The 17913-nt window shown below is 41.2% G+C and overlaps 3 protein-coding genes across 3 annotated transcripts; 2 read left to right on the top strand and 1 right to left on the bottom strand.

Annotated features, from left to right (window-relative positions):
- Positions 1 to 7799: 7799 nt before the first annotated feature.
- Positions 7800 to 8651, top strand: LOC115738725. The gene has a single exon (XM_030671436.1). The coding sequence runs from the start codon at positions 7800 to 7802 to the stop codon at positions 8649 to 8651; it is 852 nt and encodes a 283-aa protein (XP_030527296.1).
- A 2538-nt stretch (positions 8652 to 11189) lies between these two features.
- Positions 11190 to 12065, top strand: LOC115738724. Its single transcript, XM_030671435.1, has one exon. It carries the CDS (start codon positions 11190 to 11192, stop codon positions 12063 to 12065), a length of 876 nt encoding a protein of 291 aa, XP_030527295.1.
- Positions 12066 to 14324: 2259 nt separating this feature from the next.
- LOC115729187 (NADH dehydrogenase [ubiquinone] 1 beta subcomplex subunit 2) lies at positions 14325 to 17872 on the bottom strand. The gene is made up of 4 exons (XM_030659660.2): positions 17698 to 17872; positions 15531 to 15576; positions 15373 to 15435; positions 14325 to 14532 (listed from the first exon to the last, which is right to left on the bottom strand). Exons 1-4 carry the CDS (start codon positions 17799 to 17801, stop codon positions 14521 to 14523), a joined length of 225 nt encoding a protein of 74 aa, XP_030515520.2. The 5' UTR covers positions 17802 to 17872; the 3' UTR covers positions 14325 to 14520.
- Positions 17873 to 17913: the final 41 nt, after the last annotated feature.

The following is a 17913-nucleotide window of genomic DNA, read 5'->3' as shown; positions in this document are numbered from 1 at the left end:
CTACTCATTCTTCTCTTCGACAGCAGATTATCTCTCGGGGTACTCTTCCATCGGTAGATGAGGTTTTCTCTCGAGTACTTCGATACGTGCACGACTCATCATCATCAGCACCTGTAGCAAGTGCCATGATTTCTCGGTCTGGCGGCGGTCGTGGAGGCCGGGGGCGTGGTCCTCGAGGTCGTGGTAGGTCTCTCTTTTTACCAGGTCGTGGCCGAGATGGTGGTAAGGGTGCTGGAAGTTCTCGTTATTGCAATCATTGTCGCCGAGCTGGTCATACCGAGCCTTATTGTTATATCCTACATCCCGAGCTTCGCCCACGGGCTGCTTATGCTGAAGCAGTAGAATCTCCAGTACAGAAGGTTGCCGATCGGTCACAAGAGTTGCCTAGTACCATTATGTCGACTCGCGGTGAGTACGAATCCTTAGTGCGTCCCAACCAGGTGGTGGATTCCTCTGCTCCTATTGCTACTTTGGCACGTACTTCTTCAGGTAGTCCAACTTGTTTACTCTCTTCTGCGCCCACAACTTGGGTCATAGACTCTGGCGCCACAAATCATGTGACCGGTAATTCTAAGTTGTTGTCCGGTATTACTTCTATATCACCTAGTTCCGTTACACTCGCCGATGGTTCACAATCCCATATCACCGGTCAAGGGAATGCAACATTGGGTCCCTCTCTTACTCTTTCATCTGTTTACCATTTGCCAGCTTTCCCATATAACTTGCTCTCTGTTAGTTCTCTTACTAGAGATTTGAACTGCTCAATAACGTTTACTTCCACTCATTGTGTCTTTCGGGATCCGAGGACCGGACGGATGATTGGTGGCGGACATGAGTCCAATGGGCTTTACTACCCGAACAAAGACCTTATTGCTGCAAATGCTCAAAAGAAAACCGCTTCCGACTTATTCCGGATGCATTGTCGTATGGGTCATCCACCAACCGATATTCTTCGTCATTTTTCACCTATTTCGGAATCTATGAGTCATATTCAGTGTGATGCTTGCCAATTGGGCAAACACCATCGGTTATCATTTCCTTCTCGTGTCCAATGTCGTGTGTCAAGTCCTTTTGAGTTGGTCCATTCGATGTTTGGGGACCATGTCGTGTCGATGACATATCCGGTTATAAATATTTTGTTACATTCGTGGATGATTATTCCCGAATGACGTGGTTATATTTAATAAAAGATCGAACTGAAGTTTTTTTCTTGTTTCCGTATGTTCTACTTTGAAATTCTCAATCAATATCATGTTTCTATTAAATGTTTGCGTTCTGATAATGCAAAAGAATATATGGCTATTTCTTCCGGTTTTCAATCATTTCTTATATCTCATGGGATTTTGCATCAGACTTCTTGTCCCTATACCCCCCAACAGAATGGGGTAGCTGAACGAAAAAATCGCCATCTTCTAGATGTGGCCCGTTGCCTCCTTTTTCATATGAACCTCCCCAAAATATACTTGGGGCATGCTATTCTTACAAAGATGCTATCTCATAAATCGCCTTCCATCCTCGGTGCTTCGTGGGGGCATACCTTTCTCCACTATCCATCCTACAAGTTCACTTTTTACTTTACCACTTCGTGTGTTTGGATGTGTCTGTTTTGTGCATCGTCTTGCTCCTGGTCATGATAAGCTCGATCCACGGGCTGATAAGTGTGTATTTCTTGGGTATTCTCGAACTCGGAAAGGGTATAAGTGTTATAGTCCAGTCGGTCGGCGATTATATGTCTCAGCAGATGTAACCTTTTTCGAGGATCAGTCATATTACTCCTCTACGGTAGTTCCTTCCGAAGATGTTACGTCTTCGACTATGGCTCCACCGCCGCCTATTCCATTAGCAAGTGTGCTCGAGCCATCAACATCGTCATCTACTTTTCGGTTCGCCGATAAGACCTATCAACGACGCCGGTCTGTTCAACGTGAGGTAGTACGATCGCCGCCTACTTTGGATATTCATGTTTCTCCACCGGTCGATGTCCCGTCTTCTGATCCTCCGATCGCCGCCGAGCCCGATTCTACTATTGACATTCCCATTGCATTGCGCAAAGGTACACGTTCTTGTGTTGGTCAACCTAATCCTCGATTTACTCCTTATAGTGGATTATCTTGTCATACACATACTCGTTACCCTCTTTCTCAATTTTTATCCTATGATTGTCTTTCTCCTACATATTCCTCGTTTGTTGCTTCTTTATCTACTGTATGCGTGCCAAGTACCGTTGTAGAGGCTCTTGCTCATCCAGGTTGGCGACAGGCTATGGAGGATGAAATGCGGGCGCTACAGGATAATGGGACATGGCAACTTACATCGTTACCCGTTGGGAAACAGGCTGTGGGGTGCCGTTGGATTTTCACACTAAAGTTTCAACCGGATGGCACCGTTGAGCGTCTCAAGGCACGTTTGGTAGCCAAAGGCTACACCCAAACATATGGAGTTGATTATGATGATACATTCTCTCCCGTAGCAAAGATACCTTCCGTTCGTGTTTTCATCTCTCTTGCCGTCCATTATGGTTGGATTCTTCACCAACTTGATGTCAAGAATGCTTTTCTTCATGGGGACTTGGCGTAAGAGGTATATATGGAGCAACCCCCGGGATTTGTTGCTCAGGGGGAGTCTGCCAGTGTTTGTCGCTCGCGCAAGGCATTATATGGGTTGAAACAATCTCCTCGTGCCTGGTTTGGTCGTTTCGGTGATGCGCTTATTCGGTTTGGTTTGCGACGTTGTACTGTAGATCATTCTGTTTTTAGCTCTACTTCCCCTGCTAGGTGTGTTCTGCTAGTTGTGTATGTGGATGATATTATCATTACCGGTAGTGATTCCGTGGGCATAAAAAAATTGAAACAGTTTCTACGGACAGAATTTAGCACAAAAGATATGGGCTATTTGCGATATTTCTTAGGCATTGAGGTGGCTTACTCACGTGATGGTATCTCATTATCACAAAGAAAATATGTATTGGATATTCTTAGTGAGGTTGGCTTTCTTGGAGCGAAACCCGTTAATACTCCGATGGATCCTAATGTGAAGCTTGATGCAGAACATGGCGAATTACTTCATAATCCAAGTAAGTATCGGAGACCGGTGGGTAAGCTCAATTATTTAACCGTTACCCGACCGGATATATCTTTCGCTGTTAGTGTTGTTAGTCAATTTATGAGTACTCCTCGTACTACACATTGGGAGGCAGTACTACGTATAGTTAAATACTTGAAGGGAGCACCGGGCAAAGGGATATTGTTCAAGAATAATGGACATCTTGATGTTATTGGCTACTCTGATGTTGATTGGGCTGGTTGTCCTTTTGATAGGCGATCAACTTCCGGTTACCGCGTATTTTTGGGAGGCAATCTTGTGAGTTGGAAAAGTAAGAAACAACGGGTGGTGTCTCGATCAAGTGCTGAGGCGGAATATCGGGCCATGGCTCATGTGACTAATGAGTTGATTTGGTTGAGGATGTTATTATCCGAACTCAGAATATCATCGTCAAGTCCCTCAATCCTATGTTGTGATAACCAGTCTGCTATGCATATCGCTTCAAATCCAGTTTTTCATGAGCGCACGAAGCATATTGAAGTAGATTGCCATTTTGTGCGAGAAAAAATTCAAAACAAGAGCATAACACTTCAATACACAAGGACTGAAGATCAACTCGCTGATCTTTTCACTAAGTCATTACAGGGAAGTAGAGTAATTGCTTTGTGTAACAAGTTGGGACTCTTTGATGTTTATGCCCCAACTTGAGGGGGAGTGTTGAAAGGGTAGTTTAGTCTTTTCTATAATTAGTGAGCCCTAATGTTCACTATATATATAGATGATGTAATCTGATAATGAAGTCAATGACAATTATGTTTTTCAACACCTTCCAGAAGTCACCCTCTAGCAACAGCTGTCGAACAGCAGTTGCAGAGGCTGAGATCATCAGATGCAACTTCTTCATCTCCAGCCTCATCAGCACCCCTAAAGTTAGGAGGCCTCAGAGATCTGTATGACTGCATTGATGATTGGCTTCAGATGCCTCCAACCCAGCAGGCTCTTGCCCATGAACACCATAGGAGTTCTGTGGAGGAGTTCTTGGATGGATCTGTGAAGCTATTGGACGCCTGTGGGAGCGTAAAAGATGTTTTTTCACAGACAAAGGAGTGCATCCAGGAACTCAATTCATCATTCCGGAGAAGGAGACGAGATTCTGAAAAGGTGAGTGAAGTCGAGACATACATCAAATCCAGGAAAAAATTGCAGAAAATGGTTGCGAAACTCTTGCATCATTTGAAGAAGATGGAGAAGAAAAACCACCTGAGAAAACACTGGAAACCTGAGGCTACTCTCGGCATAATAAGAGAAGCTGAAGATATCAGTTTTTCAGTATTTGAGTCCTTGTTGCATGTCCATTTGGGGCCAAGGGAAAGATCAAAGCCTTTCAGTTGGTCTTTGGTCTCAAATATGCTGTCGCCTAAACGAGTGTCATGTGATGAGAAAGCAGAATACGACAAAATCGAAGGGTTGGATGTCAATTTGACCGTTCTGAAATCTGCTAAAGACAGGAATCCTCAAGTATTCAAGAGACTGGAAGCGTTGGAATCAAGCATTCGGGAAATTGAGGAGGACCTGGAATGCATTTTCAGGAGACTTGTCAAAACAAGAGCTGCTCTTCTGAATATAATCAACTACTAGTGTTATAGTTTTCCTTGGTGCCAACCCATGTATGGCATCCTAAAAAATTTTTGCTAGTCTGTATATTGTACCTTCACCATGCACATTATAAATCGATAGATACATCGGGAATTAAAAATGTTCACTATAACTACTCTCTCTCTCTCTCTCTCTCTCTATCTATTACAATTGTCTGCTTATTGCTTTACTATTCAAATTATATTTAGGAGATCAAAAGAATGAAAAATCATTTGTGTAACAATGAATCTTCAACATTTCTGCAATCAGCTCAAGGAATAAATGGTGCTTATTGACTCAGCTTTTCCAACGGATTATCTGAATTGCATTTCTTTGCATGTTTTATCTCGAAGATGACCTCTAATTAGCTTCAAGGCAACTAGTCTGTCCTTATTGTGCCAATCAGTTTCTACTACTTCCACAGTCCAACAATATTTCCAGAACAACCATCATCTTTTCCCTCTATATATCAGCTAACAGTTGACAGTTTTACTAGAGTATCAATCTGTCTAGTTATCACAAAAGCTCTCTGCCATAGACATCACCTAGGAAATAAAAGTTTGCTACTCTTCTTCCGCCCAACTTCTACTCCATTTCAGAGACATGAATTGCAAGATGAAGGCAGTGATTGATGTAACAAATCCAGGTCATCTGCACACATCAGTGATATGAAAATGGTGAGTAAAAAGCCAACTTTATAATTGATGTAGGCTGTCTTCCTCCAGCTTTGCTCATACTGACCATTGAGATCTTCATACTTTTAACTTTGGTCAGTCCAGTTCTCTCTCTTCCTTTTTGCTTGCTCATTTCCTGCTATGTTCTAGCAGCATGATGTGGCTACGATCTTTCAGGTTCTTGCATGAACAGATGCATTAGACAATGGGAGGTATCATTTTGATTTAATCGGTGCCTTCACCTTATCTATCTAAATTATTAGAAGGCTTCTCAACTAGTGATGCAAATAAAAAAGTTTTCTCAAACTCCCCGCAACGGTGGTATCAATGCAGCAGGTTTTCAGAAAGTTTGGATGAGGATAGTCATAAGGGAAAAAGTAGATAAACAAATGTGCCGACAATTACTCGATTCAACTGTCAGCTGAAGCATAGAAACATTGAAAGAGGAGAAAAATCAAAAAAGGAACTGTCCACACTGTGTACAAATCTAAGTCAAAAGAGAGAGAATCATTTGCAGAAGGAGTTCAAACTTATAGTGAATATGAACAGCTACTCACGTCATAACCGCAGTGCCTCTTATATCTTCCAGATTAATCTTGTTCACTGCAGGAACTTTCCTAGGTGTCACTAGGCATGTACATAGAAAGAGCATCACCAGTTGTTAAGTATAAGTTGTCTCTCAGGGACAACACACTATATCAGGTCTACCTTCAGATCAGATCAATCATACAGAAGCACGCGCAATATTTATGGTCTTAGAGTCCGCAAGATCTTGTGTGCTCTCGAGTCTCGCCAATTAAGCTCGGTCTGGCATCACTAACTCGTGGACATATGTCCACCATAGTTTTAAGATAACGAACAACACAATCTTAACAAATCTCTCTCTCTCTCTCTCTCATGGAATATTACGTGGATGCATTTGGTTCCCCACCAGTTTCCCATTGTCATATTATGTGCCAAAACTCTAACCTGGAGGCTCCTCTGAGAATGCAAAGAGAAGCAGAAGACATTAGTCTATCAGTTTTCTGCTCCCTATTCCTCTTTTTATCTTGAACATGGACAATACCATAACCTAATGGCCGGTCATCAATTTCAAAGCTATTGCCATCTACAATAGTAACACACGAGGGAGAAGAGGGTGTTAGCGAACTGCAACAGTTGGATATCGAACTGCTCTTGCTGACCTCAAGCAAAGATGTCAATCATAGAGCGAGCGATATATTAAAGCATGTAAAGGTGCTAGAGTCGAACATACAGGAAATTTAGGAGGATTCGAGAGCATCTTCAGGCATTCACTAAAAATGAGAGTTTCCATAATTGACATTGTTAAACTCCAGACTAAGTGAACGGAGGCAAATGCATCCATGGAGGCCTCATGTACTGTTTTGTAGTTGCAACATGAATATGAAGGGCATGTCAAGCTAGTTAGAGTAGAGTTGATTTGACTTACCAATTGAAAAAACCCCAATAGTTAAGCGAGTTCAGTAGTATCAAGGGCATGTGACAAATCACTTTGGGACCATTACGAAGACAACACATTTTAATAAAAGTACTATTGTAAAAACTATCAGAAATGAAGTGTAAACTAAATGTATATGCACTCTAAGGCATTCAGAAAATAAGGCTTAGATGGTCTTGCTTCTAGTATCCATCTTATTTTTAGTATGTATTGGAATGTTAAAAGGTGTATATGTGAGTCGTTCCTAATTACCCCTTTTCAAAAGAAGTTCACATGGTTCAAAAAACTCACTAAGGAAAGTTACTTTTGACAGATCTGTAAAGTAAATTGGTGCAAGTGTTGATCTATCTCTTTATAGAAGTATCAGGTTACTGGTCTGGAAGTCTGTGGACAAACCGCTCGTGCACATGAATGAATTAACTTAATATACCTCTCCTGTTCAAGTAAAATGCGGTGATTGTACAAATAATACAAGTTAAATACTATAAGCTCAGTGCCGTCAGGATTCCAAATGTCTCCAGCTGCATCAGCACGCTGATCTACACATGTTCAAGCACAAACGATATGACCATTTCATCCTCTTGTCTGGGATTTTTGGAGGCATACCACCTATGTGCATCGATATTTAAAGCCTTGCTGATGTTTATTACCATAACCCACATGCTCATAAACTGAGTCTTAAATGATGTGACCGTCTAATAACCATCCTTTTGTCTGGGAATCATGGTAGCGCACTGCCCAAGTACACATGATTGATCTTTCTTTCATATTCTAATTTTGCTTGAGATCTGAAACAGATAACATCGTCGGGAAAGTGGAGGACCACTGTAATGACAGCGAATTCGAGCCTGGAAGAATTGGACAGCCAAATGCCTCCAGCAGTTATATATATGCCAGGGTAAGAGGTGTGGCATGAACACACTTCTCTGAGAGCATATCACGATCTCAGACAGTGAAAGGCTTTTATTTTTTGAGAGTTACAAAAGAAAATGGCTTCCTCAGTTGAGATTTCTAAATTTACCGGGCACTCCCGATCTGTCAGCCTGCCTTCCAGGTGCCACCCTCTCACTACAGCAGTAGAGGATCAGTTGGATAGGCTGAGATCATCAGAGGCAACATCCTCATCTGTATGCCAAAATTTAAGGGGCCTCAAAGACTTGTACGAAAGCATCAATGATTTGCTTCAGTTGCCCCTTTCTGAACAGGCCATCTCCGATGATTATCTCAGCAAATGCATCGAGCAGTCGTTGGGTGGATCGATTAGGCTTTTGGATTTTTGTGGAACTATCAGGGAAGTGTTCTCGCAAATGAAGGAATGCGTTCAGGGGCTAGAGTCATCACTTAGGAGAAAGAGAGGAGGTGATTCTGGCCTAGCAAGCGAAGTCGAGACATACATCAAATCTAAGAAAAGAATGCAGAAAGTCATCTCCAAGATTTCAGAGACTTTGAAGAGAGTGGAGAAGAAAAAGAAAGACTCCAACAAAGAAACTGCTCTTAGCATTATAAGAGAAGCTGAAGATATCAGCCTTTCGGTGTTTGAGTCCTTGTTATGTCTCTTATCTGGGTCAAAGGCGAAACCGGAGATCAAGGGTTGGTCTTTGGTTTCCAAGCTTGTCTCGTCCAAACACATTTCCTGCGAAGAGAATGTAAATGACAATAATGTGGAAGGCTTGTATGTTGACCTCTCTGTTCTAAAGTCTGTTGAAGACGTGAAACCTCGAGTACTAAAGCGACTGGAGGCATCCGAGTCGACAATTCAGGACATCGAGGAGGATTTGGAATGCCTATTCAGGCATTTAGTGAAGACAAGAGCTTCTCTTCTCAATGTTCTTAATCATTAGGATCTTTGTCTACTTGGGGCCTACCCAATCATGTAAAAGATTTTGTAGTATGTACAATGCAATGATGTATCATTATGTAAATCAACGCAAATACTTGCATACCAAATAACTTTGCCCATCTCTCGCTCATCGGATTTCAAAATAGATTATCAACAATGATTATTTATATCCATGGCATTCGAGTTCAAGCATTTTAGCCCGATGAATGATAGAGCTACTTCTTTTTCTCGCAGGAAGACTCCTCTAACCAGCTTTCCAATCGGACATTTGACAATTTGACAATTTAACAATTTAACATTTCTACGACGCAAACTTTCTGCTCCAGTTGTTCATTCTCGATGCATTTACCTTACTAGTAATTAGTTTTTCTGTTTCGACGAGATGTACTTCCTGAATTTCAATCATTTTCCTTTTACATCCCGTACATCAGCCATGGTTTTCCTTGAATCTCTCTCTGAGGCTCTCCAGCTGTCGGGTTCCTCCTCAGCAACCGTTGCCTCAAGTCCGATCACTAGATTCATCAACTGAATCATTCCATTCCACACTCACAAAGTGCAAGAAAAGGCCAAGTTTAGAGCGCTCATATATATCCTAGACCTATCAAATGGTATAATTACATCATGCCACTAGGTTTTTGGGATTGTGGCAATTAGCCTCCTGATATCTCAGTTTATGCAACACCCGTCCTGATAATTTGACGAACATTTCAATTTAACCCTGACATTGCCTCCGGCCAAATTCTAACAGGAAATCGCTCACATGCTCTCATCTTCTTTCCAACCAATCGTCCACCACACCCACCCGCCCCCAACCCCCTCCCCCCCCGGAGGATTCAAATTGAATTCAATATCCAATTTAAAAGTTTGATCAAGTAGTAGCTCTGTATGGATTCTTGCAGTATGTTCACAGTTTAGGAACCATCCAAAATGGAAGCACCCAAAAGGAGACCCACTTTCTAAATAAACTTACCATGTTTGCAGTCGTATTCTATCAATCTTACGGCAATGGGAACAGAATTTTATCACTTTGGTTTCCATTTCTAGTCTGCTCTCAGCCATTTAAGCAACTTTGGCAGATCTGAGCAATCCTTCCCTCCTACCCTTATGTCTAACCTTGGTTTTCTAATCGCATACTGACAAGTCAACTGCGAAGCATCTCTCTATCTCTCCCCTTGGCCGTTCCTATGGATCATTTGGTTAGATCTGTAAAAATAGATGTCCTAAACGCTTCTGTTGACAAAGTTTTTTATTTACAGTGGACAGGACTGTTGTTCAGCAAGACGGGACAAGCCACTCGTGCAAACCCACAACTCCATTATATGCATGCCTTTTAGAGTAGTCTGGCTATTCCGTGTTATCGATTAGAAGAATATCAGCCAATAGCCAATGTGTTTAGGCAAAGGGACAGCTTCAAGATAGTCGCACAAACTTAAGCTGTAGCTGTAAAGGTTCCACTTGTCCCCTTTCTACATTAGTCTGTAGATGCGTCACTACCCACACGCTCAATTTTGCTTGAAGTAATTGTCATCCTGTTCTCTGAGAATGGTCGTGGCATTGCGCGTGTGCATGTTGTCAAAGACTTTTTAGATACATTTCATATGGAAGCGGTTTTCTTGATCGATCTAAAACCTGATGGAAACATTGTCAGGAGGTTGTCAACTGATCTGTGACATGACAGCTAATGGAAGCTCAGAAGGACTTGACTCTTATAATGGCCATATTATTACCTAAACATTGTCCTAACCCACGGTTTCCCCAGCGGTATTGAGCAATGGGTGATCTAATGTCTCCATTTCGTTTTATAATCACGGTGGCATGCCACGGGCGAACGTTGTTTACTACATTTCTGATCATTTCATATTGATCAGCAGCCCAACAGACGGATCTGGATTGATCTCTCCCAAACATCAATGCCACATTTGATGAGAATGCCAGGTAAGGTTCGCTAAAAATATCTGAACAATACTCTGAGCTGTCATGGGCAGATCATATGTTTCCTGGATCTACAAAGTTAAGTGGCCTAAATGTTCATTTACTTTTCTGTAGCGGCATTGGTTTTCTGGTCTCGAAGTCAGCAGACAAACCACCCGTACACAATGGCAACCAAACTTAGTTTCATAAAATTTGGTGATTACTCGTAGCTGTCAAGATTCCTCATGTCCCTAGCAGCATTAGCACACTGAGAGTTGAATAATTTGCGCATGCTCAAGTTCAAACCCACAAGATATAACCATCTAATCTAGATCTGCTTGTCTGGGAGTTAAGGTGGCATACCACCTGTTTGTATTGATGCATTAAGCTGGTTCGCTTTTGTTGAAGATTCTAGTTTTCCTTCAGAATGGAAACCATGGGACACACTTTCTGCTTAGTTGGACAATCCATCACATGACAGCGAACACGAACTTGGAAGAATACTGATTTGTCAATGTCGTCTAGCCCTTATATATACAAGGTTGAAGTGTTTCATTCGAACAACACCTCTGTAGCAGTGTTTGCATAAACAACACAGAAAAGCTTCCTTCTATCAAACAGAACCTTAATGGCTGATTCGCTTGAGATCTCTAAAACCACATGCCACTCTCGCTCAATCAGCTTGCCTTCAAGAAATCACCCTCTCGAAACAGCTATCAAAGAGCTGTTGCAGAGGCTGAAATCATCAGATTCAACTTCCTCATCTCCGGCCTCATCAGCACCCCAAAAGTTAGGAGGCCTCAAAGATCTGTACGACCGCATTGATGATTGGCTTCAAATGCCTCTAAACCAGCAGGCTCTTTCCCATGAACCCCATAGGAGTTCCATGGAAGAGTTGTTGGACGGATCTCTGAAGCTATTGGACGTCTGTGGCAACATGAAAGACATTATTTCGCAGATGAAAGAATGCATCCAGGAACTCGAGTCATCATTCCGAAGAAGGAGACAAGGAAATCCTGCATGGTCGAGTGAAATCGAGACATACACAAAATCAAGGAAAAGAATGCAGAAAATGGTCGCAAAGCTTTTGGATCGTTTGACCAAGATGGAGAGGAAAAACAACCTGAGAAAACACTCGAACCCTGAGGCTAGTCTCAGCATATTAAGAGAAGCTGAAGAAATCAGTCTGACAGTATTTGAGTCCCTGTTACATGTCCTTTTACGGCCAAGGGAAAGATCGAAGCCTATCAGTTGGTCTTTGGTCTCGAATATGTTGTCACTTAAACGTGTATCAAGTGATGAGAAAGCGGAATACATCGAAGGCCTGGATGTTGAATTGACCGTTATGAAATCTGCTAAAGACGCTAGTCCTCAAGTATGCAATGTGTCCAATAGACTGGAGGCATTGGAATCGAGCGTTCGGGAAATTGAGGAGGACCTGGAATGCATTTACAGGAGACTTGTCAAAACAAGAGCAGCTCTTCTGAATATGATCAACTGCTAGTGTCATATTTTTCCTTGGTGCCAACCCATGTATTGCATCCTAAAAAATTTTGGTAGTCTCTATATTGTATCTTCACCGTGTACATTGTAAATTGGGTAGACACAATGTGAATACAAAAGTTTCACTGAAATTACTGTCCCTCTCTCTCTCTCTCTCTCTCTCTCTCTCTCTCTCTCTCTCTCTCTCTCTCTCTCATTTTGCTGGACAGATGAATGTAATTATCTTTTAGGAGCTCAAAAGAGTGAAGAAAAAATCATTTATGTATCGGTGAATCTTTAACATTTTGCAATTAGCGCAATTAATAAATAGTTTTTATCGACTTAGCTTTTCCAAAAAATTATTTTAACCGCAACTCTTTGCATTATTGATCACAAAGACGGGCTCTAATTAGCTTCAAGGCAACTAGTCTGTCCTTATTGTACCAATCGGTCTTTACTTTTGCCGCAGTCCGACAGTCTTTGAGGAATAACTGCCATCTATTCCCTCTATATAGCAGCTAACAGTTGATAGTTTGTCAAGTTATCACAGAAGCTCACTGCCATAGACATCACCTAGGAAATATTTCCCGATCTTCTTCCGCTTAACTTTTAAGCCATTGCAACTATGGAATGCAATATGAAGGCTGTGGTTGATATCCGGTCATCTGCACACATCAGTGATATGAAAATGGTAAGCGAAAAACCACCTTAGATTAAATGTAGGTTGTCTTCTTCCAGTTTTGTTCGTCCAGACCACAGAGGTCTTCGTCATTTTAACTATGGTCAGTCCAAGTCCTTCTCTTCCTCTTTGGTTGCTCAGTGACGTTTCTAGAGCACAATGTGGCTATGATCTTTCACGTTCTTGCATTAACAGATGCATTATTATCTATCTAAATTTTGCTAGACTTCTCAACTGGTGAAGCGAATCAATTGTATTCTCAAACTCCTTGCAATAGCCGGTATAGCAGCAGCAGATTTTAAGAAAGATTGTATAAGCATAGTAATGAGGAAGAGTAGATAAACAAATATGCCAATAATGACTTGCTTTTACGGTTGGCTGAAGCCAAGAAACATTGAAAGAGGTGAAAAATCAGAAAATAAACTGTCCATACAAATCTAAGTCAAAAGAGAGAGAATCATTTGCAGAAGGATTTCAAATTTTGGTGAATAAGAACAGCTAGTCTCGTCATAAGTGCAGTGCCTCTTGTTTCTCCCAGACAAATCTTGTTCACTGCAGGAACTTTCCTAGGTGTTGGTTGCTAAGCAAGTACCTAGAGAGAAAATCGCTAGTTGTTAAGTGTAAGTCGTCTTTAGGGACAACGGCAGTGTGTATCAGATCTGCCTTTGGATCCGATCAATCCTACAGAAACATGCACAATGGTTTTTCTCTTACAGTTCGCAAGATCTTGTCTGCTCTCGGTTATCCCAGTAAGTATGTCCAACACTTACTGGGATAACCAAAAAGACAAAATCTCAAGAAAGATCTCTCTCTTTCTCTCATGGAAGGTTCCTGTGGATGCATTTGGTTCCCCACCAGTTTCCCATTATCATTTTCCGAAAAGGATCCTTGCGTGTCCTTTCCCTTCTGATCCTGTATAAAACATAAGAATTCTATAAGAGGTATGTAAGTCTACAAAAGCAGTTTATCGACTCGTGTTTTCAACTATCCTTGATACCCAAGCTAATCCAAGGTCCGCCCTTTTGCACTTCATGCCATTCTTTTTCCTTCTTCCGAGCAAGACACTGCTAAACTTCGAAGCTCTGAGAGACCTCCAAGACTTTGCCCATGAACTCCTTCATTCCCCAACGACCCAACAAGCACTTCATGCCATTCTCTCTTTCTTCTCAGTGCGGTTTGTTCACTAATTAGTGAAACTAAAGAAAGTATGTCCCACAATCTTAATTGTTGTTTATAGTTTCCGTTTCATCGTTAATGCAAAGGTAAAGGCACAACATAGTGTAATTACCTGCTGCAGTTCAAATGAATGGACTACAAACTCCTGCACAAGAAATATTTACTCACTAGTCTTAAATTGTCAATGATCACTACAGTTTCAGTACACTATTCCAGAAGCAATTTGGATGCCAATATCAATGATTGCTCTCATGTTATACACGAGGCAAATGCAACTGGTTCACTAGACTTGGTTGAAGGTTGAAGAATTACCTGGATAGTTAAGGTGCATAAACAATTTTTGAGGCTGCAGAGACTACTCCACTAATTTGACCACCATAAAACAGATGTCACCCAACTTTTTCAGGAAAAGATAATGCAAGCAGCTGTCAAGAACCGAATAGAATACTCAAGTATAACCTCCGCACACCGAAAATGTTTAACATCCTTACAAGCTAACAGAATTACTGTTATGAGATCATAAGTCTCACAGAGATCTTTATTTGAACTCAAAGGAACACAGATAATCCAGATACATTGCAATAGCACCCCTGGCTTTTTTGTGTCATCACTTCCCAGCTTTTCAATGGGATGCCTGCAAAATATGAAAGAATAAACAATAAATGAATGTCGCTGAGTGAAGGTTGACATGAGGATTCTCCTATATACACTAGAAAACAAGAAAAGAATATCTACCAGCTGAAGCTAAAGCACTTTGAACAAATTGTGAGTTTCAAACGATATGGCATGCCTAACAAGTACAATGGAGCACAAGGCAAGTAATTAAGAAATTATAGGTTTTTTCTTTTTTTTTTGGTCGAAATTAAGAAATTATCGTTTGTCTCTCTAATCAAATGCTATGTTGAACAAAACAAATGTGCATATACAAGCCACTTGGTGGCAGAATATGTACAACAGTTGCAGAGGTCAGTTTCCTTTAAAATTTCAGCATCTGTCTTTCGACAAAAATGAACTGAACAGCCAGTCAAGAATCCATGAATTTAAGTCAAGGATCCATGAATTTACACCATCCCTCTTAAGGGCCTAAAATATCGATATCCAGAAGGCATAGATCTGCACAACTTGAGCTCTCCCCTTAATTTGGAATGTAAACCTTACTGCTTGACTTACAATTGAGGTTTAAGGATAAAAGAAAAAAAAAATGGCCACAGCACTTTTCATTCAGGAATCACACAGTTAAGGATAGATTTGGTTAAAAAATTAGTAAATTAAAGTACATTTCTATACACACACATCCGACATGAGAACCACCATATGCAGAAGTTTTTTACCTTAACATGAGCTCTTAAACCTTTTATTTCAGAAGTCGAAGAAAGCTTATCACGTTATTGGTTATTAGACAGAAAACCAAGGATAGGACATTCTCATAAGTTCCATTCACAAAAGTCATGCATCGGGTAGCAGTAATATTTACCTCCTGATCATGTCCATGGCCATGGGAGTGATCTTCATGACCCTCCCAAGGATGTCGCCAACCCTATACACAGAGCAAGAAGCCAAAACCAAATCAGATGAAATCTCCCACAGGCTGAAAAGGATCGTTTGGGTAGAGGAACCGATAAGTTGTCTTACCAGTACTACAGGCCCATCTTGCTTAGCCCTGTAAAGGACCCAAAACCTATAATGCACAATTTAAACTAAGTTCATTATTTTGCTTCATGGAGATTTATACAAAAATTTCGCCAGTATAATGATCTTTCAAGGTTACCTTCTAAAATCAGCCAAAAACGGATTTCGTAATTCACTCAGAAACCAAAACAGTTTGTCCAAAATTGGAATCACATTGAATAAAGAGCAAAACTTTGAAGCATGATCCGCAACATTAAGGTATACTAATGGGATTGAAGATGCTTCGAGCTAAGGCACATTGATTCTCACTTTCATAATTCTATAGGGTGGGATGTCACCCAAGAGATAAGTAAGTTGATTAGTGTGATCTGTGTGGCTATGGCTAGTGCGACTATTTTACTTCAGTTGTGACTTTAGTTTACACTATTGGATTTACCTTGGACTGTTGTTAAATCAATGTTTTGAAGTTGAGATATGGCTTCAAGTGGAAAAACAGAAAATGTTAAAAATAGCTCATTTCACACACTAAAAGTATAACTACATTCTAAATGTGTTGTAATGCAAAGAGAGAAACTGGCGAGGACCGTGTCACTCCACTTTTCTTCTAGCCTCTAGGTGATGTACCCACAACTAAAGGATATGCCGTGGCTATGGATAGGCAACACTTCACCCCAAACTCCAAATTTGCCAGCACTACTACAAATATAAATCACCATAACAAAACTATTGAACAAAGAGTATGAAAATAACTTGAAGGGTGATAATTGAATGTCGGAGAAAATGTAGAATATCTAGTCATATTTTGCTTCATACAAGTGTAAATGCACACAAATTGTATGTAACCAAGCAGGATTTGAGTTTTATACATCCATGTGCTGAGACCACGATCCCACATCTTGATCCATAGACGAGTCAGATTCTAGGTTACTTATTTGTACGGAGCACCTATATCTGTGTCTGAGTAACAGAGAGCAAGAGTAGACTTTTAGGATGGTACTATACATCGGATTTCCATGGCAAAAACAGCTTATTAACTCAAAAACTAGAAGCCAGAAGCAAAATCTCACAGTGATATCCATCCAAAACGGCCACTAATTACAGTTCACTGTACCCAGACAGGACTTGTATACTTTCTGTTCTTTTTGTTCTGTAATAAGAATGTGCATTTTCCTTTGGCCAAAAGATGAGCTGCATGGCTCACGCTATGATTAAAAATAAGACATTAAGCCTTGTTCCTTTGCGGGCAATGAAAATTGGTGTCAAATTTCCATAAAAACTGATATTTGATCAAATTTAACTTCTATTTATCCTACCATGACTGAATTATGCATAATTCTAACAAATATGTATGATGCACAATGCATTATCTTGAAATGCATGAAATTACTTTGATAGTTCAGGGATCCCTTCTATTGCATGCCCTCTCTCATCACCACTGTTACTGTTACCATATAGAATTCCTCCTCAAACCTTGTGCTTCGTTTTATGACTACATGGGATATCAGATAGGTACCAGATGTGCTTCTAAACTTCAAACACCATGCACAAAACTCCTCTTTCTCGTTAGTAACATAACATAGAGGGCATCCCCACCACCCACCCCCACCCCACCCCCCCCCACCCCCCCCTCCCCAACTTCTTCTCTCTGTGCTCTGTGAGTGCATTCCTATACCTTTCCTTCCTCGTCTAATTTATCAATCTCTATTAAGCATTCCTCTTTCCTAGTCAGTCGCCCATCTGATGGCTTCATTAAGCAGCATATACTCGACGGGACCTAGCCACTTCAAATTACATCCTAACATATTCCGGAAGAAAGCAGAAATGAAACCCCAGCACAAAATGTAGCAACAAGTAACGATACCAAAGTGAAGACAGCCAATTACATCCAAAGTTTACTACTTCCAGATCCCCCAATCAACAAATCTGCAAAATTCATCAAACTCCAAGCACATCGAACAAAAACAACACTCAAATGAGCTTCTCCACAGATTTCAGAGAGAAAATCCCCCTTCGAGGAGCAGGGGAAACCTATCGGCGCAGACCCAATTGAACAGAGAGACCGTCGGATTCCTTGCCGCGAGCCAAGGAACACGTTGCACAACAAACACATCCACACGCGATCAAAGAGGATGAACGAGGAGACTCTGAAACTGAGAGCATCGGGATTTACCACATGACGGCGCACAGTCCTTTGCCGGTGATGGTGTGCCACCGCTTGGGTTGGTGTACTGTTATTCCCTTGTAGGTTGTGCCTCCATGTCCGCCTCCTCCCATCTTCGCTCTCTCTCTCCTCGCTCTCTCTCTCCTCTCTCCCTCGCCACTATTCTCCACAGCGAGGAACGAAGGAACGAGACTTAGGAGCTTACTCGGGTCCACTGGGAACCCG

The sequence above is a fragment of the Rhodamnia argentea genome, chromosome 2, assembly GCF_020921035.1.
Source record: "Rhodamnia argentea isolate NSW1041297 chromosome 2, ASM2092103v1, whole genome shotgun sequence".
Lineage (NCBI taxonomy): Eukaryota > Viridiplantae > Streptophyta > Magnoliopsida > Myrtales > Myrtaceae > Rhodamnia > Rhodamnia argentea.
This window is presented reverse-complemented; position numbering and strand designations above follow the sequence as displayed.

Excerpts from the sequence above, each read along its gene's own strand:
- LOC115738724 (XM_030671435.1), top strand. The coding sequence starts at position 11,190 with ATGGCTGATTCGCTTGAGATCTCTAAAACCACATGCCACTCTCGCTCA.
- LOC115738725 (XM_030671436.1), top strand. The coding sequence starts at position 7,800 with ATGGCTTCCTCAGTTGAGATTTCTAAATTTACCGGGCACTCCCGATCT.
- LOC115729187 (XM_030659660.2), bottom strand. The coding sequence starts at position 17,801 with ATGGGAGGAGGCGGACATGGAGGCACAACCTACAAGGGAATAACAGTA. Across the intron at positions 15,577-17,697 it reads GGACTGTGCGCCGTCATGTG|GTTTTGGGTCCTTTACAGGG; the intron begins GTAAATCCCGAT and ends TGTGCATTATAG. Across the intron at positions 15,436-15,530 it reads AAGATGGGCCTGTAGTACTG|GGTTGGCGACATCCTTGGGA; the intron begins GTAAGACAACTT and ends CTCTGTGTATAG.